The sequence below is a fragment of the Bidens hawaiensis genome, unplaced genomic scaffold, assembly GCF_021521415.1.
Source record: "Bidens hawaiensis isolate Kalapana, Puna unplaced genomic scaffold, B.hawaiensis_p1.1 tig00013123_1, whole genome shotgun sequence".
Classification (NCBI taxonomy): Eukaryota; Viridiplantae; Streptophyta; class Magnoliopsida; order Asterales; family Asteraceae; genus Bidens; species Bidens hawaiensis.
The window spans coordinates 103,824-128,980 of NW_027492110.1; the positions used below are offsets into that span (position 1 = coordinate 103,824).

The window sequence follows — 25,157 nt, forward strand, 5'->3', positions numbered from 1 at the left end:
ACCCTTAATTCATAATCGGTAGAATTAGAGAATTAAGCTTTTCAATTCTTTTGACTAATTTAGACCAATGAATTATAACATGTCATGTTCAGATGACATGATTTCAAATCTACTTAGGATTAAACGATCAATGTCTTTAATACTGTGCTTGGGTCGTTGATGTGTGCCCAAGTGTGGAAAATCGGGCAATGATGTTTCTGGAGGCCTAAGATCACGCTTCCAGAGGTACTGCACGAAAATGGACATAACTTAAGCTATGGACCTCCGTTTTAAGCGTGCTACCAGCCAAAATGACCGTTGGAACGTGGGCCACGTCGTAGGCGGGTTATCCCATTTATTTTTCCAAAATAAGCCTTCTAAGTAGACTTTTAAGCCACTTATATTTCTTGTCTAGTTTTTGGGTTTTCTTTTGAGCTGTTGTTTGGCATGTGGTTATTTTTGTTGGCCCAAACCAATTTTGGATGTTTTATTAATATGCTGAGTTACCTCCTGACTGATCACTGATCAGTTTTTAATAAAAATTAATTGACTTTTCAAATTCCTGCCTTTTGGGGTCGAATTTGAGGGTTTGGGGAAGGATCATCACGGGTATTCAAAGAATCAACGTGATTAGCCTTCGTTTACTATTAGTACGCTGCATCAGTCGTGTTTGAATTCAACGATTTAGCCAACCAACTCGATACAATTTACATGATTTACACTTATAACTTGAATCAACATAAATTCGAATATACAATGGCAAGATTAACACCTCAACATTATATGATCAAACCAATATCTTTCAGTCACTTGCTCTTGACACTAACACCATCTTTTCCGGCAATAATAACCGCCGTCGCCATATCCAAAAACAACCCATGCTCCACCACTCCTTCAAACGCCGAAATCTCCTTCCCGGCTGCCCACGCATCCTTAATCGGCGTCTTAAAATACAAATCCACAATATAATTACTATTATCAGTCACATAAGGCTTCTCATCATCACTCAATCTCAATTTCGCATCACACCCTTCACTCGCAAACAACTCCTGAAGCCTAACCAAATTATACTTCCAACAAAACTGCACCACTTCAACCGGCATTGCCAGGCCGCTTCCCCCGGGGCCCGAAACTAGTTTCGAGTCATCGACGACCACCACAAAGGCCTCGGAGGCGGCCTCCACCATTTTCTCCCTCAGGAGGGCGCCTCCGCGGCCTTTGACCAAGTTAAGGTCCGGGTCGACCTCGTCCGCACCGTCGATAGCGAGGTCGATCTTTGGGTGGTCGTCTAATACGGATAATGGGATACCGAGGGAAGCGGCTTGTTCTTGTGTCCGTTTTGAAGTGGGTATGCCTATAATGTTTGTTAACTCGCCAGAGGATAAAAGTTGGCCGATTTTGGAGACTACGAAGGCGGCGGTGGAGCCGGTGCCGAGGCCGAGGACCATGCCGGACTTGACGTATTCCACGGCTTTGTCGGCGGCGAGTTTTTTGAGGTCGTCTTGGGTTAAGGGTTGGATTTGGGTGGAGGAGGATTTGATGGTGACGTGGCGGTGGAAACGGGTGGTGGTGGTGGTGGCGGTGGAAGAGGGTGGTGGACGGTGGTTGGAAATGGAGGGTAAGGGAAGACATGTTGTGGTGGTGGTGGGTTGGTTACACTGACAAGTGGATCTTGTATGTGATCACTTTATCCTATGATTGAATGTTTGTGTTGCAAGGAAAGCTTGGTTGGGTTTGGTTTGAAAGGATGAGGCTTTTTGGTTTCAAGAATTGGATTTTCAATTTGGGGACTAAACTTTGGTTTTTCTAGACGTGTCGGGTTGGTGGGTTGAAATGTGCAACCTGAATCCGACTCATATTATTATTCGTGTCAAATGTGTCAACCTTAACCCGCAGACACATAAATTCGAGTCGATCCGAACACGACCCGTTTAACCCATATTTTTTTAAAGAAGTTATTTTATATAATTAGACATACAAATTATAATAAAATCAAAAGCATATATTGCACTATTCAAATGAAATTTAAGCATGAGTCGATTTAGATATAGATAGATTTGACGATATTTAATGCATATTGGTGAATGGACAAAATAAATGCATCTTGGGTAGTGAAATTCTAGTTGAATATTTAAAACTGTTATTTATGAAAATTAGAATTTAAGAGAGACCTAAAAAGACAATATGGTGAATGAAAAGTAATTAAGTTCTCCAAAACATTTTAAGAAATCTAAAACTAAACGGGTTAACAGGGTCAACCTGTTTTTATACATGTCAACCCGAACCCGGCGCGTTTTTTAAATGGGTCATGTTAGTTGACCCAAAACCTGTTTTTTTCGTGTCGGGTTTGGGCCGTGTCAAGAATTGACACCCTTACTTTTTGTTCACCAAATGTTTTTGAACAACTCATAACACTTTAGCATGTTGTATGAGGTAAATAAAAACACACGCGAACAACACTTCATAAAAGATGTCATCGCAAGATCCATCATTCATCTTACATTTCTTCTTTAATCCTCAAAGATATAGGGGTTGCCTAAAAGATCGGGAAGGTTTTGACTCGGTACCAAAATGGTCTAGGTGGTTTTCCCGTCGATACCAAATCTACCCCAATCTCACCCCCGAGACCACTCCGTCCACCCTAATAACTACTACTATAAATAATAATTCAAGAACTATTACGTCCACCATAATGCCCTAGTTTTGGAAACAATTACTTTAGCATTTAAAATCCATGGTACAAGCATTTTGATCAATGATGAAAAATCTTAAAAAGTCTTCAAAAACATGATATCCACTCATTGGAAAATCAGGCGTGGCCTTTTTTTCTAGAGTAACAAATAGAGAAAGTAGCTTTACTCATCTTTTCCTTCATTTATCAATTATTGCTACTCAATTTCTTGTGTTGTTTTCATTGATTTACTATATAATATCAAATTAAATTATTGTGAAAACAAGTATATAAATAAAACCAATTACAATTGATGTGTTTAATGACCGACCAAAACTTATATATAGGATCTAATTAACTTAACTAGGATACCTTGTTAGAAGAGTAACATCTAAACAAGGAGAGTCTTTCCACACATTTGAGTGTCTTTTAAGGATCTCTCTAGCCTTTTCCCTTGAGTATGAATGTACACCATTTACTTGAAGCACCATACATAGCTTCTCAACTGTTCCAACTCTCATCATCTCCTTAAGCACCCCATAGGTCCCCGAATATTTCGATATCAACGAAATGATCATCAACGCTCTCTCGTCGACCTTTTGAGACACTTTCGTTAATCTCTTCGTGATCACGGCTAATCCAGCCGCGTGACCAAGAAGTTGAGCTCGCCCATCGGCCGAAGAACATAAGTGAAACAACACTCCCATTATTAACTCGGTAACCCCCTTTTCGGGTGACCCAAGTTCAATCTCAACAAGCTCGAAAACCACACCCGAATCAACCATCATTGAGCAGTTTCTTGGCCATGTGCATGTGGTAAGCATCACATGCAAAACCTCCTTGATTCCATGTTCAAGATTGTTAATTTCTCGATTTTGAAGAACGAGTACTATCGATTTGAAGAAATCCCGGTTTAATCTCTCAAGAATAAGCGATTCTGCGTTGTGTATAATATCTTTTAGTAAAACTATTGCATGTAGTTTCATGGACCTTGTGTTTGGTTCTTCATCAAACAAATCAAGATCCAAAACCCATGTTAAGGAATGTATGATCCTATCATGTTTTGAAACAATCGATTTCGTATCATCATGTGTAAACCGAACAAGATGAAGCACATTAAGGGCTTCTTCTAAACCAACAATTGTGTTGTTTAAATAACATGAAACAACTACATTAATCATAGCTTTAACAACACCAACTTCTTTCAACAAAACCCTAATATGCTCACTTTCGGAAGCGAGACTTTGTAAATTTTTAAGTGATGAAACTTTCATTTCTGAAAGATTAAGGTTCTTGATTAGGTTAATGGAAATTACCTTAACCTCGGACGAAGGTTGGCTCGCATGAACTTGACCCGAAACACGCCACGATTGGATGAGACGACGGAGGGTGTGATTAGGTGTGAAGTCAGTGGTTATGGGAAGTGGTTGGTTTGTGACCGGACATGTGTTGTTTTGGTTGTGTAATTGCCACCGTTGGATGTTGTCTCGGTCGTAGGTGATGCCCGTGGCGACGATTACCGGATCGTTCATGATTTGTAGGGAGATTGGGCATATGAAGTGATGTGGGACTTCATGATCATATTCATCATATTGATCATATTCATATTCATCCATTTGTTTTGTTTGGTACAAGATATGACCAAGAAAATGATTGTTGGAGTGATATGGATTTGGATTGGTTAATGAATCAAAGTCTTTGTATGTAATAACAACTTTAGAAGTAGAAGAGACCCACACGTTCAAATTATAGCCGCAATCTCTTACCAATGGGCCAATGTACAATTTGAAACTTCACTATCCGTCTTTGTCCCACTTATATTAATAGTGTGTGCAATATATAAGGTTAGAATACATATATAGTGTGCCCATTGGTGAATGCAATAAAGCTAGTATTGTTAATAACTTAATATCAATCCACAAGTAGGATATTATTATTATTCACTAAAGATGTTAAAATCTATATTAATTAATAAATAAATGTTTACTTATGCCACATGTAATCAGTATGTTAATCCTTACAAAATATTCCCTCCTCTCTCTCATATTAAATACATTTTCCATTTTAATATTTTATTTTCAATTTTTAATAATTCCATCTTAATTTAAAAAAATTAATACCATCATAAATATGTTAATTTGTTTAATATAAAATGGAAAATTGTTTTTAAATACTCCCAACTATGTTCTATTGGCAAATAACAGTCTCAACTTAACACTTGGCTGGTGGCGGTCCCAACTAAAGAGATATTTGTTTCCAGTGGTCCGCGACTAACGAAATGTTAACTCCGTCAGTCCGATGCTTACGTGGCACGCTTAGTTGTCAAAAATGCTTATGTGTCAGCTTACATGGCACGTGACTGTTAATATTATTTATAAATATATTATATAATATATTAAAAGATTATTTAACCACCACTTCATCTCCCATTATCCCGTACACCATATTCAACACACAACCACCACCATCTTTGTCTTCAACCCACCACCTGTCCACCACCATTACTTAATTTTTCCGGCCAAAGTTAACCCCATGGGAAAGTTCAGGTGGTTCAGGTATTAGTGGTCCACCTATCTAACTACCATTGTCAGTCGTCTTAGCCCTTCTACCGCTAATGCCGGCTACCGTTGAGCCACCATACGTTGGGCGGAACCCTAGACGCTTTATCCCTTTCGATTCACAAGAGTCCCTCTCTCTTTCTCTTTCTCTTTCTCTTAGATCTACAATCAATCACCGTAATTTCGAATCCACGTCACCGGAAAATCGAGTTGTAGCTTTCCGTCGTGGATCTGAGATCTGAATTAGGTTTGTAAATCCGGGGAGCTTCGATTAGTCGTAGTATTTGTATGAAACGCGAACATATAGGCTTCAAAATTTTGATACTTTTGCACCTTCTCCTCCGATGAACTCGTATCCGACTCGTTTTGGGTTTAAGAAATTAAAACCTGAGGTAATTATGCTTTACAATGAAGGTGGTGGTGGCGGCTCGACGGAGTGCCGGAGATGAAGTTTTGGTTGCAGAAGGGGGGTGACGGGTGGCTGGGTTGGGTTAAATAGTATTTTAATATAATTATATATAATTTAAAAAGCCACATGCCATGTAAGCTGCCACGTAATCACTTTTTGACAACTGGGCGCACCACGTATGAATCAGACTAACGGGGTTAACATTTCGTTAGTCGCGGACCATCGGAAACAAATACACCTTTAGTTTGGACCACCACCAGGAAAGTGTTAAGTTTGGACTGTTATTTGCCAATAGTACATAGTTGGGAGTATTTAAAACCAATTTTCCATATAAAATATATTGTATTAGTTATTAATATTAGATTTTTATAAGTAATTAATACGAAACGGGTGGGTTTCTTTAACCGATTAATGTATCAAACATTGTTCATGCCAAAACAATTTAAGATTAGAATGACTTTTGGTCCACGAGTTGGTTTAAAAAAGTAGGCATTTTCAACTAAATTTTGATATAGAAAATAACAAAGAAATAATTTATGATTTATGAATTTCTAACAACTTTTTATTTCCAAATTAGGTAATGTGTAATTTTTTTACCGTATAATATTAACTTTATATATGTGATACATCTTTTATGTATTTTACATTATGTTATTATTTAAAAAAATTTATTTATTTTAATCCGTGTGCTACACGGGTAACTAACCTAGTTGTATGATATAAATCCAACATATATAGTGTGCATGCAATCACAAATTGTGAAAATACCATGTAATAAAAATATGAACATATGATATAAATGTTAATGCAATCACAAATTTTGAAAATACCATGTAAGAAAAATATGAATATATGATATAAATATTAATGCAGTCACATATTTTGAGAATAGCATGTAATAAAATTATAAACATATGATATAAATGTTAACTATATTTGTTCCAGATAGTTAGCTAAAGCATTCATTGTGAATGTTTTGAGAAAAGTCGAGAAAAATATTTATTGAACGGTCAAAGAACGTATAATACATTGTTCAACCATGAATAAATCGTTATTCGTTAAGGTCAAGGCAGCTCTAACACGTTTGGTGGGCTCCAACGTGTCATAGTTGGAGAACTTATGGTTAGAAGACGTGTAGTTAATGCATGAACCAACAACATGTTGATCGTGTTAAGAGCTAACTAAATTCGTAGAATCAATCACGGGAAACTGCATTCGATGGATGTCTCAACATTTCCATGTATAAACTAATCGAATGAGTCAAGCTTTGTTTTTTCTAGTTCATCAACAAGTGATAGAAAGACAAAACCATGTAACAAATATAAACAAGACCGATATAATCATAGGCCAAGTTAGATACATAAATTAGAGAAACAATATAATGAGCTCTGACCAAGCATAAAACATAGTTAAATATTTTTATTACTTTTTATTTTATTTTGTATAAAAACTAATCAAATCATTTGTTGTTTTAATTAATCAAAAAGTTATAAATAATTTTTAAACTTTTATAAATTATTTAATATTGAAACTATTGTTAGGAAAACTTATTCCTTTTTAGAGGGATATTCCAATATTATGTTTCATTCTTAAGTACGATATGAACGCATTCTTTTAAGTATTTATCGTTCAAGATGCTGACACTAGTTTAATTTTAAAAACATGATTTATGTTTAGAGTTTAGACTTTAGAGAAAAACAAAAACGTAGATATATAGACACTAAGAGTTTGGATTAAATACAAATGAAATAAACGTGTTAAATGTGATAATCAAGTAGAGTAATTATATATACAAGTAGAGTAATTATGTAATTACTCTACTTATATATATAATATTCTATTTGATTTTCATGTTTAGCACGTTAATTTCATTTGTACGTTAACCTTTCTTAAACACTAATATGCATTAGTACTAAAATTGTTTTCTATCGTATCTATATTTCAAATTAGTGATTTTAATATTACTATTTTAGTGGAAGACTATGATGTTGTCTTGCCAGTCAAACAAGAGTTCGGTGGTCAAAAGGGTTGAAAAATTGGATTGTCTTGTCTTGTCTTGTCGTATATATGGTCCATACGGAGACTTGGAAAATAAGACTCCCCCTACTTGTATCTTACTTCATAGTCCACGACTCCACACATAGATTTAGACATTTTTATTATCTTTCTAACTATTTATAATATAATATACATGTGAGATAAGAGAGACTTGATGTTTCGTATGACTAGGTTTGATTTATGTCTTCATCATTTTGTTTTGACAGCACCAGGTGACATGAGAAATTAGGCGAGTCACTGGCATTCGCTAGTTGGATCACTAAACTTAATGGGTTCTACCTCACCGCGCTGGTGTGCCTTCAGATGAATGTCCACGGGCGTTGGCATAATGTGAGGGTTTTTTTTTTCATATCGAAATAGGAGTGTATCCCGTCATGGTGAATTAAGTCAGTTCCAATTAAAGAATTCGTTGACCTTTAAAAAAAATATTGTGTGTGTGTGTGAACCGTGTTCTACAATATTATAGAACACGGTTATTTTAGGTTTGTATCCTTTAGATTCGTTTAAGGTTTGGCACGACAACGGTGTTGTAAAAATCGGGCCTAGGTGAGGATTAATTGCTAGGTATCCTAGGCTGATGATTTTTTAGCGAATCGGTTCTGTTAATCGGTAGACGGCAAAAACGACCCAAATCGGATTTTTTTTTAATTTCTTTTCTTCCCTTTTTTTTAATTTTGAAAGACAATCGGACGCTGGTTTTAACCTTTTAACCCTAATTATTGATATTTCCATTGATTTGTTATATTTGCGTATAATTGATAATGCTTAAACTATGCTATGTGAACTTTGAAGCATCTATGTGACTATGTGAACTTTTAGATGTAATTTTTCAAAATTTTATATATGTACATATACTATGTATATAATTTTTAAAATATACATACAAAAATTACAATCCAAATAGTCCCTTTAATTCTGATTAATCGCTAGTTCAGTAGTTTCTATTCACCGGATGACTAATGTCAAACGAGTACCGCAACCATATACGCCAACTAACGAACACGGTCATATATCTAACATTCCTAAATTCACACCAAACAAATCAGATGAAATAATTGAGATTAAATAAAAATAAACTTTAAACTCAATAAAAAATCATGAACTACAAATGGAAACAAAATATCGTGAATGACACAAATTGGTAGTTCGCATTAATATTCTCTAATAATTTATATGATTCTTCTAATCACTCTTAAAAGTTCATCGTTATTTGTAATAAATTAAGATGCACCATCTTTCTATATTTTTGTTTAATAAAATGTTTATCAACTTAAAATATAAAGGACAGCTTTAAAATATATAACTAGTGACTAAAAAATGTTTTGTTTAAGTTGAATTATGATAAACTACATTTTCAAACTTATTTGTTTCAAACAATCTAGTTCAAGTAATTATGACACGTACAAATCTATATTGATAACTAAAATTTCAATAGTTACACATATGCTTACATAACAATTTTAATGATTTAAAAAAAAACACTTTCAATAATTAGTTTTTAATTTGTTAAAGCTGTCAAAAGTGAAAAGCAAACTTAACTCGATTAAGTGTCTTTAATAACTCAACTTTGTTTGTGTTTGTTGTATTTCATTTAGCTTTCAAATTCCATACATATCCCACCATATAGTAGAAAGTTTCTTTCTTTTTTTCTTTTTGAAAGGTGAACGTTATAAGGCACACGCGAAAACCACCCGATCTCCAAGACGGAGAAAAGGGGTCGCCAAACTACATCACATCATATGCATATTACACTAAGACTTTCAATCTCTATCTTTGTTTTTGTGTCTATTACGAAGCGCCTTCACATATGCTACAATCTCTATCACATTGCACCGTTTATCGTCAAAAATTCTATAATAATTTCCTTTCACAAAGAAGATAATCCATCCATCCATCCTATGCGTCTCCACCACATCTTTAAGCAAAAAAATAAATAAATAGTAACCATACCACCTTAACATACCCCTCCCACAACCCCATAGAAAAACCACATCCGGTTAATACATGATCCGCCATCTCCTCACTCTCCCCTCAAAAAATAGATAAAGTATTACCAATGTCAATATATCTTCTACTTGATGTCGTCTTGATAGGCAAGCGATCCAACAATGCTCTCCACATGAATATATTACATTTATCCGTTAACCACTAACACCAATCAATAACATAATCACCAATTCCCAAATGAATATATTACAATGTTAGAAAGTTGATTTGTGATATTATATATCATGTATTTAGGGAGCGCCTATTGAGTATTCATTCGTGACTTTGAAGTTTGAACTACACTTATCTGCATACCAAGGAATGGGATGCCGCAGAGTGCAACCACACATTGTGATCATATGCAGGGCCGACTTCGAGAAGGCGAAATTTTTCTTTGCGAAAGACGAAAATTTTTTTGGCCTTAAGTGAAAAAAACATTTTATTAGGTTTAAACAATTTTTATTTTAAATGGGTTTACTTGGTTATGATTTGAGTTATTTAAAAAACTTTTGTATAAAAATAAACTTAAAAATGTCTTAAATAAGATTAGAACCCACAACCTTTTGGTTAGATGTCATACCTCTTTGCTACTAGACCAAGCTAATGGTCTTGTAATTGTGTTAAAACATTGATTATGCATATTTTTTTCATAAAAATATATAATTCTTTTTGAAAAGAAAAACTTGGGCCTAGCAGGGTGTCGGGCCTATGGTCATTGACTACCTGATATGATAACAAAGAGTCAAAGGCAATTTGTCCTTGGTAAAAGAAATCAACAATAATTAACTATTCAGATTAAAACTTATTCTTTAGATGATTTTTAGCTTATTTAAACCAAAAATAAATGTTATATCCACAATATGCAATTGTGCATGTAAAAATACAGAAATTGTAAAGTCAGATACAATCAGAAAGAGCTACCGAACTTAAATCTCTAATACTATAATTCTGTTTATATATTTTGTGTCAAACAATTTGGCATTAAAAACAAATACAAAACATACACTTTGTTATAAAAATCTAAAGGAATATTGGTTTTTAATACTCTCAACTTTCCCTCATTGATAGATAACACTCCCAACTTTCGATTTGTCACCCACCACTCCCAACTTTCACCCTATTTTCATGTACCACTCCCCACCTAAATGAGCACTAACCTCGTTAATATTTGGACTAAAAATGTCATTCAAATTAGTTGAGGGGGTAAAACAGAAATTTTATTTTTAACACACAAGCTCTATTTCCGGTGACCTCTTTTTTTCCGGAAAATTTGAGTTTTCCGGCTATCTTGTTTTTCAGAAAATGGAGATGGTTAAAAGGTGTAAAAAGATGATGGAGATCATGAAGATTGTGCACCTGTGGAGATATGATGAAGATGGAGCTCGCCGGAAACCTGCAACTCGATTTTCTGGCACGCAGACGATCCAGGAAGGTGGCTGGGTGAGACACTGGTGGTGGCGGGGGGCGGGGGATGCGGTTTTGGGGCGGTGGGCGGTGAAATGATGGATATGGTGTTCGCCGGAAACCTGCAACTCGCCGGAAAACTCAAATTCATATATGAAGCTCGGTGAAATGATGGATATGGTGTTCTGAAAGACGAGATAGACGGAAAACTCAAATTTTTCGGAAAAAACGAGGTCGCCGGAAAAACGATGTCACCGGAAATGGAGGTTGTGTGTTAAAAATAAAATTTCTGTTTTACCTCCTCAACTAATTTGAATGACATTTTTAGTCCAAAACATTAACGAGGTTAGTGTTCATTTAGACGGGGAGTGGTGCAGGAAAATAGGGTGAAAGTTGGGAGTGGTGGATAACAAATCGAAAGTTGGGAGTGTTATCTACCAATGAGGGAAAGTTGGAAGTATTAAAAACCAATATCCCAAATCTAAAACTATAATACTCAATAGAATTTATAACAAAACGATAAACTATGCTACACACTTTTTAACAATTTTATACGTTATTACTTTTTATTTGATCACATGAATTATCAATACTAGTGTTCACATCTAAAAGAATCTAAAACTTTAAAGCTCAATAGAACTTTAAATAAAAAGGACAAAGTGTGGTACATATATTTGGACAATTTTATGCGTTATTACTTTTGTTTGATTCATGAATTATTTATTCTTGTGTGTTTGTTCACATCTTGATTTCCTCACTAAAGTTGTCAAAAACTTCCCATTAAACACCGGAGTCATTGTTACTCCACTTAGACCCGTGACAACGGGGATTTTGACGTGTTAATTGAGTATTGATTATTATATTTTTAGTTTTGTAAAAATTATAATACGAGACATGTTAATTAAAAGAATAATATATAATATTTAATTGGAAAATTGGTTTTTATTGGTTTCAACTATCTTTTTTGGTCACTGCCGGTCCCAACTAACGAAGTGCTGCTGACGGTCCCAACTTGTAACGTATTTGTTCCTAACGGTCCGCGACTAACAGAATTCTCAAGTCGTTAGTTTCAGGTCGCCCGAAAAACGTTTTTGGCCGGAAAACACACATTTTTTTCCCGAAAACTCGACAATTTTGTCTCAAACATCATGGTAACTTTGTATTTGTATCGTACATTTAGGAACCTTTTTATAGTAAAAGCCTCAATTATTGAGGTCGCCGGAACCCTAGAACCAACGTCAGAATCAGTTGATGGTGATTAAGTGATGGTGGTTGGTTGGCGGTGAGTCAATTGGTGGTGGTCGCGGTGTTTAGGTGGTGTTTTCTGGCAAAAATTGACTTTCACGGCCAAAAACGTTTTTCCTGCGACCTGCAACTAACGGCGTTAGGATTCTGTTAGCTGCGGATCGCTAGGAACAAATACATTAAAAGTTGGGACCATCAGACCAGTTCGTTAGTTGGGACCAGCAATGACCAAAATAAAATAGTTGAGACCAATAAAACCAATTTTCCTATTTAATTAGAAGTTTAGAACACCAGTTAAATAACAAATCTAGTCCCTAGGTAGTTCTAACTTGTTGAAAATTTTGAATGTAATTGTTTTTTTAATGGATTATTTGTTTAGGATTTAAAATGAACCTAGGTAAGTATCTTATTTGATAGGGTAAAATGAACGAGTTAAACATTTTGGAAAATAGATTACAACATATGTTTTATTATAATCAAAAAGTTCCTAGGGTCAATCAAACTGATGATTATAGATGTACAAAACCTGTTTTCTTCTTCTTTCTCAAACTATTTCCTGTTTGTGTCAACAAAAGTCAAAACTATTTTTTGCACAAACTGGTTATGGTTCCAAACCAATTTTCAAATAGAAAAGATTGGTTTAGTTCTAACCAAGTTCTGGTTTTTTACCGGTTCAGTTCGTCTTAATCGGTTCTAAACCGGTTTTAACATAGGGGTTCCTAACCCGGTGTCAATCATACAACTTGGGTCATAACTAGAACCGGTTTGTTTGTAACTTTGTACACCTCAACAACCGATGTTGTTGTGGGCTTTGAGAAACTGGGCTTTAAAACTCACAATTCAGGCCCTCATGGTAACTGAAGTTGGTATTTGCTATTTGGGCTTTGTGAAATTGGACTTGAAAGTTCATCTATTCTTAATTTCTTGTATAAACTAACCTCTCTCTTTTTTTTCTTCTTTTAAAAAAATTAGCAACCAGGTATTAAATTTGAAGTTACTAAACATAGAAACCAAACATGTAACAAATTTTTTTTGCAACAAATTAGCATATTACTCTATTATCCAAGAATAAAGAAAAAAAAAGAAATTGTTTAGTAGTATCGTTTGGGTAATCGAATGTGTATGCTTCGGTAATCAAGTCGGGTATCACATGATACTATACGTGTCAGCAAATTTTTTAAACATAACCCCATAAACCAAATATCTTCCAAGGTGTTTCAAGTTTCGTGTTTGCTTGTCGTCATATTCGGTATACATGCTCTTATTACTTATAGTCCTACATAACCAAGGATGACATAGACAAGTTTCATTATATAAATGATGTTGTCTTGGTCTTCGTTGGAGTCTATCGCGATTGTAACATTATTACACTTAGAAATAACGTTAAAACTCGTATTATCTTTGTATTTTTATTTTGTTAAAACAAAAGAAAACTAACTAGATTATGGGTATGTTTGGCAAAACTAGCTGTTAGCTGTAAGCTGAAAGCTGAAGGTTGGAAGCTGAAAGCTGAAGGCTGGAAGCTGGTAGTTGTTAGCTGTAGCTTTTTAAATATTTAGGTGTTAGGCAGAGTAGCAGAAGATTTTAACAAAACTAGCTGAAACATGTTCTGACCTGACCCCTTTCGACTCAAAAGCGTACCGACACGAATTGAACTAATTTAACCCTTTTTGTATCGACGCGTTCTGACCCTAATTTGGTCTTACACATGACTCAAGTTCATCTGACTCGACTCCTAATTTGGTCTTACACATGACTCGAGCTCACCTGACTCGACTTTTTACCGATCCTAACCGATAATCACGTAGTATGTTAATTTTTTTAAAGTTAAAGAAATATAACAATATCATACTCAAATTAAAGAGAATAAAATGCTCGTTTTTATGATATAATTTGTTTAAAAAAAATTTAACGTGTGAAAAAGTTATAGCTCCTAAAAAAGTCGTTGGGGTAGTTAGTTTTGAATAAGGGTTGAATATGTAACTATTATATAAATTAACAAAAGTTGATATAAGTTCAAGGGTCAAACTTGTAAATTCAAATGTAAAAGCTTGTAGCTAGCTTTTTCTCAAACGCTACCAATACTAGCGTTCAAATATGGAGCTTTTTTTACCTATCTAAAAGCTTGAAGCTACTCCGACCAAACAAAACTTTTTATTAAATATGGGTTTTTTCTTAAAAGCTTAAAGCGTTAACTCCTAAAAGCTCCATGCCAAACATACCCTATATAAATTACAGATCTTATATAAGCGGTTCAAGTTTTTTACTAAAGAAATATTGGATCAAACCAAACTCATATTAAAGAAAACTATTTCTTTCGATATAAATGCATGCATAGTATTTTATTTCATTTTTCTTATTATTTAATAAACCTTTTAAGGAAGAAACTAGACATGGTCCATTGTCATGTAGTATGACTAGGTTGATCACGTGGCACAATCAATTAAAATCGCAATTGTTTTATTTTGCCAAATCTTGTGGGATACGATAATATTCGCTTTCATGGTTGCATTAAATTACTAAGCTAAAAAGTATAAAATACGGATCATTTGAGAATTAAATAAACCTTTTTCTATTCTTTAATTTTTAAATATATTTTTTTCACATAACTTAAAGTTATAAACACTCTAATCGTTAATCACAAAGGCTACTTGTTGTGGATGATTATAAACTTGCTAGTTAAAATGTCACGTCATTTCTATGTATGAAGTGTAACTTTAGCTAACACGCCACGTTGTGATTTAACTAACAATAAATCACCACCATTTCTTTGTTAAAGCATCTATGTCCCACCATTTATTTGTTAAAGCCCCGTTAACCAGCCACAAGCCCTTTACCACCCGGGCCTTAACATCCGGCGCAGTAAGTGCGACGTTAAGGACATGCCACGTTTACTTTGACGTCCTCGTTAAAACCCACAACTACCGGTCTAAAGATAAATTAATGAAATTCTAAACAGAGACCATCGTTTTTATTAAATAAATATAATAATTGTCATAAAATAGTAAAATATATAAGATAGGATTCTAATCCAACCGTAAAACTGACTTTTAACCAAAAATGTTGTTGTCGAAGACTCATATTCAACATCGTGAAATGACTTTTATGTCCCCGGTCAATGGATGCATTTTATCATTTGCCTATGCTATTTTATTATTATGTTTGACCTAATATAAAATGAATGTTTATGAAACTTCAACTAGAATATAAATCATGTTTGTGTGACTTGTTTTGCAGCTAAATAGATTATGTTCACATGGAGTTTGGTTTATAAATCTATCAAATTACAAAATTTAAGATTTGGTTCAAACCACTAGATTCGGTATTGCTTTCATATTAAAAAACAACTTTTTATTTTTAAAGTGAACACTTTTAGGTGTTTTATGATGCCGTTAAATCGTTTATTGATGTTAAGCTCTCTCTGGTCGTTCAGGCTTTCCTGCCTCTTCAATACTTTTCATTAGGGATGTGCACTCTTCGATTCGGTTGGGTTATTACACTCAATTTAACTGGAACCGGCTCATTGGTTAATCTATTTTATTAAACAATCGGTTTTTAGTTAATTGTTTATTTGTTTGAACTTGCTTATAAATTCATTAATGAAGGTACAAATACATGCTATGGAAATATAAATACATAAATGAATGTATAAAACATTAAATTCATGAAATGAAAGGTATAAAAGCTAGAAATATATGAAAATAGAATTGGCTCATTTCGAAAGTTAGCAGAGGGTACAAACTGATAACTGGTTTTTTGTTTAATTTGGTATTCAATCAATATCGAATCAGTTTCGTTGGTTTTGGGTTTAGTTTCAGCTAACAATTCGTTTATTGCTCACTACCAAGAGATTTTTTTAAATTCATTGATGATAAATGTTTATTCTTGTTTGAATTTGCTTAGAAATTTATAAAGCTAAGTTATAAATACAATAATACATGACATGGAAGTATAATAAATACACGAAATGATATGCTAGCATGACATAAATGAAATAAAGGTATAAAAGCTAGAAATATATAAAAATATGAACAGTTCGACTAACCAAGGATAAAAAAACCGATCACCGATTTTCAGTCAATTCATTTTTCAGTTAATTTCGGTTCAGTTTCATAAATTTTCGGTTAAAGATTCATTTATTGCTCACCCTTATATTTTTACAAATGAGATTTTTTAAAATCCATTGATGATAAACTATTCTTTTTAATTTGATATATTATAGCCTTATAGGTTAGTCCCTATTGAAGAAGCAATTGAACCAAAAGCCAATTACCCATAGTGATGAATTGTTTGTCCATGTGGATGTATAATGGGAGAAAGTGAGAGAGGGACATAAATGATGATGATGATGATTATTATGAATATAACAAACAGTATAATCCATTAAAACTTTTTTTCTTGGCTGATGGGAAAGTAATGGGGTAGTGCTTGACCAGGTAAAAACACAACACATTTTGAGTGGGGGGGAACACCTTTGGTACCCATTTGAAGGTCTTTGGGTTACATGACAAAACCAAAGGTTGATACAAATACCCCACATAAACAAAAGCAATTTCAAATTGGTCCCCATGCAATCTTATGCATATTTCATCTATATAAACACATATATTCATAGATGGGCCAAACCAACAAAAACATTACTTGGTTCAATGTATACATCAACTTCATTATCAATTTCGTACCTATAAGTCTATGATATTTTTATACACAAGTGAAAACGACACTAACTTTCAACAAGGCTGACTAAATGATCGTTGCTAAACATCTAAGATATTGTTTCACTATGTTTATCACGTTGAGACTCGTTTTTCTGGGTGGGACGCCATCAAATGATTGACAAACATTATCTGATTTCATATTTATATGTGGATACACATATAATAGTTTAACACAAAGTAGTTATAAGTAGATGCTATATATTTGCGTAAACACAAGTATTATAATCCAATGCATGGATATTGGGATCAAGTGATCCCGAAGTTTCATTATATGTATCTTATAATATCGAATGTCAAATGGCCACATGTTTTTTTAACAAATGATCTCTTGAAATAACTTGCACGATGGAAATAGCATAAGATATTAGGTTCTACTGGTAATCACGTTACCTCTTTATTGAAAAGATCCAAACTCGAGTTGGATACCTTATTTTTTTAATTTCTTATATGGCTGAACATTAAGTACAAAATTATATAACAGGTTGTCTATTGTAGACATGTTTTAAACACAAAATCTCTAATATAGAGGTGTTCTATCCAACGAGTTGGGCTAGCAACTAGTCATGTTATGGTGTTACATACGTCAATAATTAGATAAACATGTATAGAAAATACTTTACACCTAAATATAAAATTTTCAATCACTAAAAATAATTTAATAAATATTAATAGTATCTCAAGTTGAAAATGGAATCAACTTCAAAACACATAATTACTACTTCAACAAAACAACTTTAAATAGGCCATGCAATCTACCAATTTTGTTGAATATGTGGGATTAATTATGGTTTAGTCTCATGCTTACATGAAGACATAAAAACCCGACAATAATATACTTGTGGAAAGTCCAATAAAGAACATGTCCGAAGACAACATCCTACACGCGGTTAAGTAATTATAAATAGATAAGTGAATGAATTAAATAACATTTAAAAAATAAATCTTTTTGTACGTTGGTTTTGCCTTTTATTATAGTAGCTTTGCATTACTATTTTACTTTATATGTAAAAGGATTATGAATAAACTTTAAATTATTAAACTCGTTAGATATTTATTAAACACTAAAAAGTAAATGAATTAGATGCCAAAGTTTTAGAAATTACATGCAAGTCTTCAAAGATGGCATCAAGTTCGTTTGAAGTTGTTCGCAGCAAATCATAAATCAACCTATTTAACAACGCGATTGTGGTTTTTTTAGAGGTTGTTGAAGTCTAGTTTGAAGGTTTTTAGAGGCTATTAAGGAAATTTAGGGCAATTTCATCGCAATTGTTAATTAATAAACAAAAGTTAAATACAGATTTGTATGTGTGTTTTCCCACAAACAAAAGTTCTCTCAACAATTATGTGTGTTAGGAGTCGGTCGTTCTTTGGTCGATAACTTGTTGTCTTGCACGTCAAGAATATGGTTACTTAATCGTGAATTAGCGTCTTCTAAGTCTTTGTGTCAAAATAGAGTTTGCTTCATTGGATTATAATTGGTGTTTCCTATAACATCAATAATCAATAGTTTGTTGAATGTGGGATTCAAACACCTTTACTATGTATTTGAATCCTTTTAGCACTATAGCACTTATGTGGGATTCAAACACCTTTACTAGGTATTTGAATCCTTTTAGCACTATAGCACTTCACTATCCGGCTATTAGGTTCTAACTTCTAAGAGGGTGTGATATTTTAGCTTTCATGGTAGTTATTGAATTAGAGATATACTACGTATAACATGAGTCTTTTCTATATTCATGCAGTATCAAACCAACTGTTTCAACATACTCAGTTTCATATTACATAGATATATGAAAATTTAAGAAATACGGTCATGCAAATTGAATTTTAATAACCTCACATATGTGTAACTGGTCAATAATAAATTAATAATCTCAATTAAGAATATTTTAGCTGATAGCCCCACTTTAAGATTTATATTTTTCTCAATGCGCATCCGTTAAAAAAATAAAACTTAATGGCGTTACATTTTATCTGAATTTCAAACTTAAGTTTTAGGGATTTTGTTTGAAAGGATGATATGAGTCGATTGATGCAAATCTTATCTCGAAACTATGCTCCAAACGGTTTTACGTTGGTTAAATGGAAGTTCAAACATCCGAATTGAGACACCCTCTCATCATTTGGAGCACCGCTTCTTGATAAATTCCTCATCAATCGACTCGTGTCATATTTCCGATTAAAAGCCCTAAAACGTCAGTTCGAAAATCATATAAAACTTAACGCCGCTAAGTTTTTTTAAACTAAAGTCCATTGAAAAAAAAAATTAAAAGATGAGACCGCTAGTAATAATATTCTCAGTTAAAATTATTATCAGCAAATGACAAAAATGTTAGATTAATAAAATCCAAAATACCGATAGATAAAACAAACAACAAAGCCACGAATAAATATGAATTACATAATTCAAAGTTGTAGATACTACACGTCTGTCATGTTGGGGCTTACCATGATTCCTCGTAAATTGGCCTAAATTAGTATAAATACAATTTCCTAGGTTAGTAAAAGTTTATATACACTACCATACAACACGTATTATATGATAATGTAACACTCCAGAGTTAAAACTTAAAACCATAAAGAAGACAAGGGTAATGAGGGCTCCTAAAGTCACATGAAAGTGTTTGGGTAGTTTGGTAATATATAATTATATATTATCCGATAATGAGATCTCATCCTTGTCCCCACGTCATAATCATCAAGATTTGCGAAAGCGATGTTTGATATTCTCAACCTCACCCTCCATTTTTCTTTTCTTTTCTTTTAATGGATGGAGGGTACTTTTGGTATACAAATATACCTTCATATATTCGTTAATTCGTTTGAAAAAATATATATATTGAATAAAAGGTATACTTCTTTACACTTATTGAAACTTTATATCAAAATTTCACTAGTATAATAATCATATGAACTTTTTAAATCACTTAACATATATGCTTACAAATTAACGTTGCTTTCTTCAAAATCGTAACGAATAGTTTGGTTTAAAATATGTTTGAAACCATCTTGTGTCAAATTGGTCACTTGATATAATTTGATTTTTTTATTCTCATGTAAAATTACAATTTTCCATAGTTAAAAGATAGAAAAAATAGATTTTAATAATTTTAATTATGATTTATCAGCTGGTAATAATTTATATTTGATCAATGATAATTATAGCTTTCATTTTTGTTACCAAGAGCAATCCCGATGGCATAATCGTGTGTTAATGATGCATCCAACAGGCGTTAGAGAGCTCTTAAATATAAGAAAGTATGGAAATGCTAATTCGTTTATTAGCCGATATGGATATTCACAATATGTTCTTACCATGAATTTACTTACGATATTTTGTATTTAATGATTTAGTATAGAAATATGGGGTTAGGTGGAGGGAAATATAATATTATTGGAGCTTATTAACTTTAAAAGCTATTTTTTAATTTATCAGAAGTAACATTTTAATATCATATGTGACATCAATCTTGTTACAGCAGACGTGGCATAATTTTTAACCATGTGAAGTTTATTTTTACCACGTGAAGTTTATAAATCTGACTTTTAAACATATGAACGAAACAAGAGCCGGAAAATGGCGAGAAAATAATTGATCGAAAAGAAATATAAGAGAAAAAAATTAATAATTGTTAATTTTAAAGTTATTCTATTTATTAAAAAAATATTTAATAAGATTAGTATAATAATAGTATAATACCAGACAACCAACTAGATTTGATTCTCAATTTTGTTCTCATCTGAATTTTTTCATATATGTGTAAGATTATTTTATTCTAAATCTTAAAAGCCAACTTATTAAATTAAAAAGACCGTCACTTATCGTATGTTGGTAAGCATAAAAATTAAAAATATTTGCATCTAGCTTGTAACGATCAATTTTTTTTTTAAATATATATTAATATTAATTTAATGTAAAAAACAAATACCATTCTCATTAATTTTTCAATTACAAGGTTTATGTTTAACAAATGTTTTTCTAGTGAATAGTTATAGACATTTAGTACTTGTTTGTATATTGGATAACATTATTTTGAGTAACCGATAACAAATGAGTAAATGAAAATTTTGAAGGATAATTAAGAATTAATACATTTTAAACATACGATCCACATAGAGTATTTATCAGTTCAAATGAAGACAGTTAAAAAGTGCTCAACAACACAAAATGTATACACGGATCCTGATCTAATTGGGCGATCAAACTTGATTATAAGAATACCAGGTCTAACTTGACACGTAAAAACAAGAAAAACTAACCAACACTTATTTAGAGGCAATAAATAAATGTTAAGACTATGATCGAGCCATTTAACTTAAGTATAGGCAAGAAGTTTTTAATACAAAATTTGTTTTGAATAATCAATTGTTAAAACTATTGTATTTACTATCAAAACAAGATAGCTATGTAATAATCATTAGTATATAGCATTCCATTATAATTACACTCCTAAATTTCAAGTTCGTTATCGATAGCAGATTCCACTCTAACGGAAAATCATCCGCTAACCCCTAACTTTCCATTAAGGTCATTCCACAACATTTTACAACATTCTGACCGAGATAAAAATCAATCAGCTTTTGCATTATTGGCAACCAATTGTCTTAACAACAAAAGTGAATGTTAGAAACGTATTCGATCATACTACCCGAAACCTAGGAAGTCGGCTGAAGAAACACTAACCGAACCCCGGGCGGATTACTGGTAACCTGGGGGTTAGATAACTGTTTCCCACGAGGGGTTAGACCCTGAGAAGATGGTTCTTCTGATAACCTGCAAAACAGACACCGTGAGCTTGTCACTGAGAAGGGGGGGGGGGTTCCTCCTTGTGACCACCCTCCGCCGTGAGAATCAGACTAGATTGCTCTTTAAATATAAGTGTATATTAAGAGATTGCTAGAGCAGATATCAGGTATAATATGATGATAATATGTTAAGATGAGATGATCATACCATTTGTGGTATTTATAGCCGAAGGTAGGTTTCCAAGGAGGTGTGGCCGGCTGCAACAGTGTTCCTGTTCCACCAACAGTGGCCTACGCACGTGCCCTGCTGGTAGTTGGTGGGTAGGCAGCGGCTGATAGTGACCAGGCCTGCTGTGTACTATTCCTTTTCCACCAACTGCCGGCTACGCACGTGGTATGGCAGTAGTTGGTGAGTAGGCAGCGGCTAATAGTGACACAGTACAGGAGCATGCTGCTCGCCATACTGTGTCAGTAAGCTGTCGTATCTTTAGTCAGATCTTTTTCCCATACCTCGTCAGGTACAGTACAGAAGATCTTCCCGTATCGTACGGACTGGCTTATTTGGGCGGGAGTATTCCCCCTCCCGCCCTTGTGCGGGATTGTTCCCGGCTTTGCTCATTCCCTCAGGTGACACTGAGTGATTGAGAGCTAAGTGCCTTGTGCGTGTAGCCTTGCTGCGCGGGTGGCCTTCCCTGATGGCTTGTATCCGAAGCTGCGGGAACAGGCGGAGTCCTTCACCATCGGGAGGCATTTCCTGCGTGACCAGCTTGCGTACTGCGCGTAAGGACGTCACGTCTCTGAGCATGGTTGGTCCTACGGATCCAGTTGGTTTCTGCGCAGACGTCCCTCTTCAATGTGAGTCTTGCGGGTCCAACTGGGCTCTGCTGGGACCTACCTCTTCAAGTCCCCCCAGTCCAATGTTCTTCTCATGAGTGTTTAATAAAGTGAGGTGAACTTTTGGACTTAAGCAGAGGGTTTTGAAAAGGGTTTTTTAAGGTTTTCCATGGGGATTCCTCCCGCGGAAGTCCTTGTCACTTGCAGAAATTCCCGAGTTTCCTGCTTGGTCTTTGGGTATGATGCGGGTAGGTCTGTAACCTCCTCGCAAGTCAGGAGCGTTGAGTCCCACTTGTGTGGATTCTCCATGAGGTTTTGGTTGTTTTGAACATAGTGATCAATTATGTTAAAACCACCAATTCCATCCTGGAGCTTCAAACAACGTAGTTCTCGACGTTCCCGCTATGCGGGGATGTTATTTCCGTTTCCGCAAGCATTGCCCAGAAGATCCTTCTTGGTTTCAATTCCCAGCGGAGCGCTAGGTATGTGAAGGGTTTTGCCTTAACACTGTACCTGCGCTCGTCTTACGGTTACTTTACTTCCAAGGTATTCCTGGCGTCAATTCCCTGCGGGTGCTAGGTATGTGAAGGGTTTTGCCTTTACACTGTACCCGCACCCGTCTTATAGTTACTTGGTTGCCGAGGTATACTTGGCTTCAATTCCCTGCGGGTGCTAGGTATGTGAAGGGTTTTGCCTTAACACTGTACCCGCATCCGTCTTACGGTTACTTGTTCGCCAAGGTTTTCTTGGCTTCAATTCCCTGCGGGTGCTAGGTATGTGAAGGGTTTTGCCTTAACACTGTACCCGCATCCGTCTTACGGTTACTTGTTCGCCAAGGTTTTCTTGGCTTCAATTCCCTGCGGGTGCTAGGTATGTGAAGGGTTTTGCCTTAACACTGTACCCGCATCCGTCTTACGGTTACTTGTTCGCCAAGGTTTTCTTGGCTTCAATTCCCTGCGGGTGCTAGGTATGTGAAGGGTTTTGCCTTAACACTGTATCCGCATTCGTCTTACGGTTACTTGTTCGCCAAGGTTTTCTTGGCTTCAATTCCCTGCGGGTGCTAGGTATGTGAAGGGTTTTGCCTTAACACTGTACCCGCATCCGTCTTACGGTTACTTGTTCGCCAAGGTTTTCTTTCTTTTTGTTGATTTAGAATTTCTTCTAACTTCTTTCCTGTTTATTTCAGAGGGGAACGACTTGCAGTCGCTCCTGAACCCGCGGGAGACTGACGGTCCCGCTCGGATGGGTACTCGCTTTCTGGACGAGAACGAGTTGCCCATCCTGGAACAAACGGCGGATCGGTTCGTGGAGGTCTATCCGCTAGGCCATGAGATCCTTAGCGCCCGTCGGCCAGGTAAGGCGCTCTTCGACCCTCGACCCCTCAATGTTGAAACCTCTGCTGGAATTCCTCTAATCGTATGTTCTGATGAGGAATCCGCAGATGGTCCTCCGTTGGTGCGGAAGAAGAAGGCTGCCGGCGGGAAGGGGAAGGAGAAGGTGGCCTCCACAGCCGATCCAGCGCCTCGGTCTGACTCGGAGACCGAGAGCGAAGAGGTGGCGGGGAATCCCGGTGGTGACAAGATCACCATTCCGGAGGCTGTGACAACTGTCACCGAAGAGCCCAGGATGACAACGGTGACCGGCGTGAAGAGGCCGGCTCCATCGGGTTCATCCCCGCCCGTCCGTACTTTCAGGCTCAAGAAAACCCGTAAGTACAACTTTCCTTTAGCTTTTATCTTCATAGTTTAATATCGTTATAACACTTATCTTTGTGCAGGCGTGGATGTTGACGCATTCCAGGGTGGAGCGCAGAGGAGTACCTCCCCGCCAATGACGGTAGGCCCGGTCAGCCTACCTGAGGCGACGACCCAGGCGGCTGCGCCTGCGCCTGCTTCCACTGGTTCAGTTGCTCACTCCGTTGAGCCGACTGTTCCAGTTGTGATGACGTCACCGCCGGCTGTGAGTGCTATTTTTACAGCATCTTTCACCGAGCCGGCGGTAACTTTTGCTGCGGATACCGCGGCGGCGACCGCGGCGCCTGCTACCATGCCCCCGCCATCGGCAACGACGGCCGATCCATCAGGTACGCATGGGGCTTCTCGCCAATCTCTGCCACCTTCCCATCTGCCTGACCTCTTGGATGGATTTCCCTTGGGTTCAGGTGATGGGTTCGGCGGCTATCGGCCTGTAATTGACCCTACAGGTGCGTAGGGTTCTTTTGGCCCATTTATATATATTTTTTCTTTATCATCTTTTCCTAACTGCTTTATGTTTTTTGCAGTGTCGGATTCCAATGAAGTGTATGTTCCACGATGGAACATTCGCCGAGGAACAACCCGTCGCACCCCTGTGGAGTGCGTGGAGTGGGCTCGTCACGCTGCTCTTAGTGGTGCGTTGGGGGAAGCCATGGCTAGCTACCAGGAGGGTAGGCTTAGCAATGAGCTTCGGGTTCTCCTGGCCCGGATGCAGCCGCGCGTCGAGCTGCTTTGTCGTGAAAACGACAAGTTAAAAGCAGCTCGCCTTAAAGAAGTGGCTCAGGCGCGGGC

General features: G+C 35.7%; 1 protein-coding gene, 1 long non-coding RNA gene and 1 pseudogene across 3 annotated transcripts in view; all 3 read right to left on the reverse strand.

Annotated features, from left to right (window-relative positions):
• Nucleotides 1-25,157, reverse strand: part of LOC143543483 (uncharacterized) — a 195,438-nt gene that overhangs the window by 32,524 nt on the left and 137,757 nt on the right. The window lies entirely within an intron of this gene.
• LOC143543498 (putative ribose-5-phosphate isomerase 3, chloroplastic pseudogene) lies at nucleotides 647-1,617 on the reverse strand (annotated as a pseudogene).
• LOC143543475 (E3 ubiquitin-protein ligase PUB24-like) lies at nucleotides 2,939-4,457 on the reverse strand. Of its 2 annotated transcripts, XM_077035788.1 has the most exons (2): nucleotides 4,222-4,457; nucleotides 2,939-3,972 (listed from the first exon to the last, which is right to left on the reverse strand). In XM_077035788.1, exons 1-2 carry the CDS (start codon nucleotides 4,264-4,266, stop codon nucleotides 3,010-3,012), a joined length of 1,008 nt encoding a protein of 335 aa, XP_076891903.1. In that variant the 5' UTR covers nucleotides 4,267-4,457; the 3' UTR covers nucleotides 2,939-3,009. The 2 variants fall into 2 exon arrangements, with proteins under 2 accessions (XP_076891903.1, XP_076891902.1); XM_077035787.1 differs by having other exon boundaries at nucleotides 2,939-4,457.

Bases quoted from the DNA above. Each gene is read 5' to 3' on its own strand.
- LOC143543475 (XM_077035787.1), bottom strand. From the start codon at position 4,266: ATGGATGAATATGAATATGATCAATATGATGAATATGATCATGAAGTC.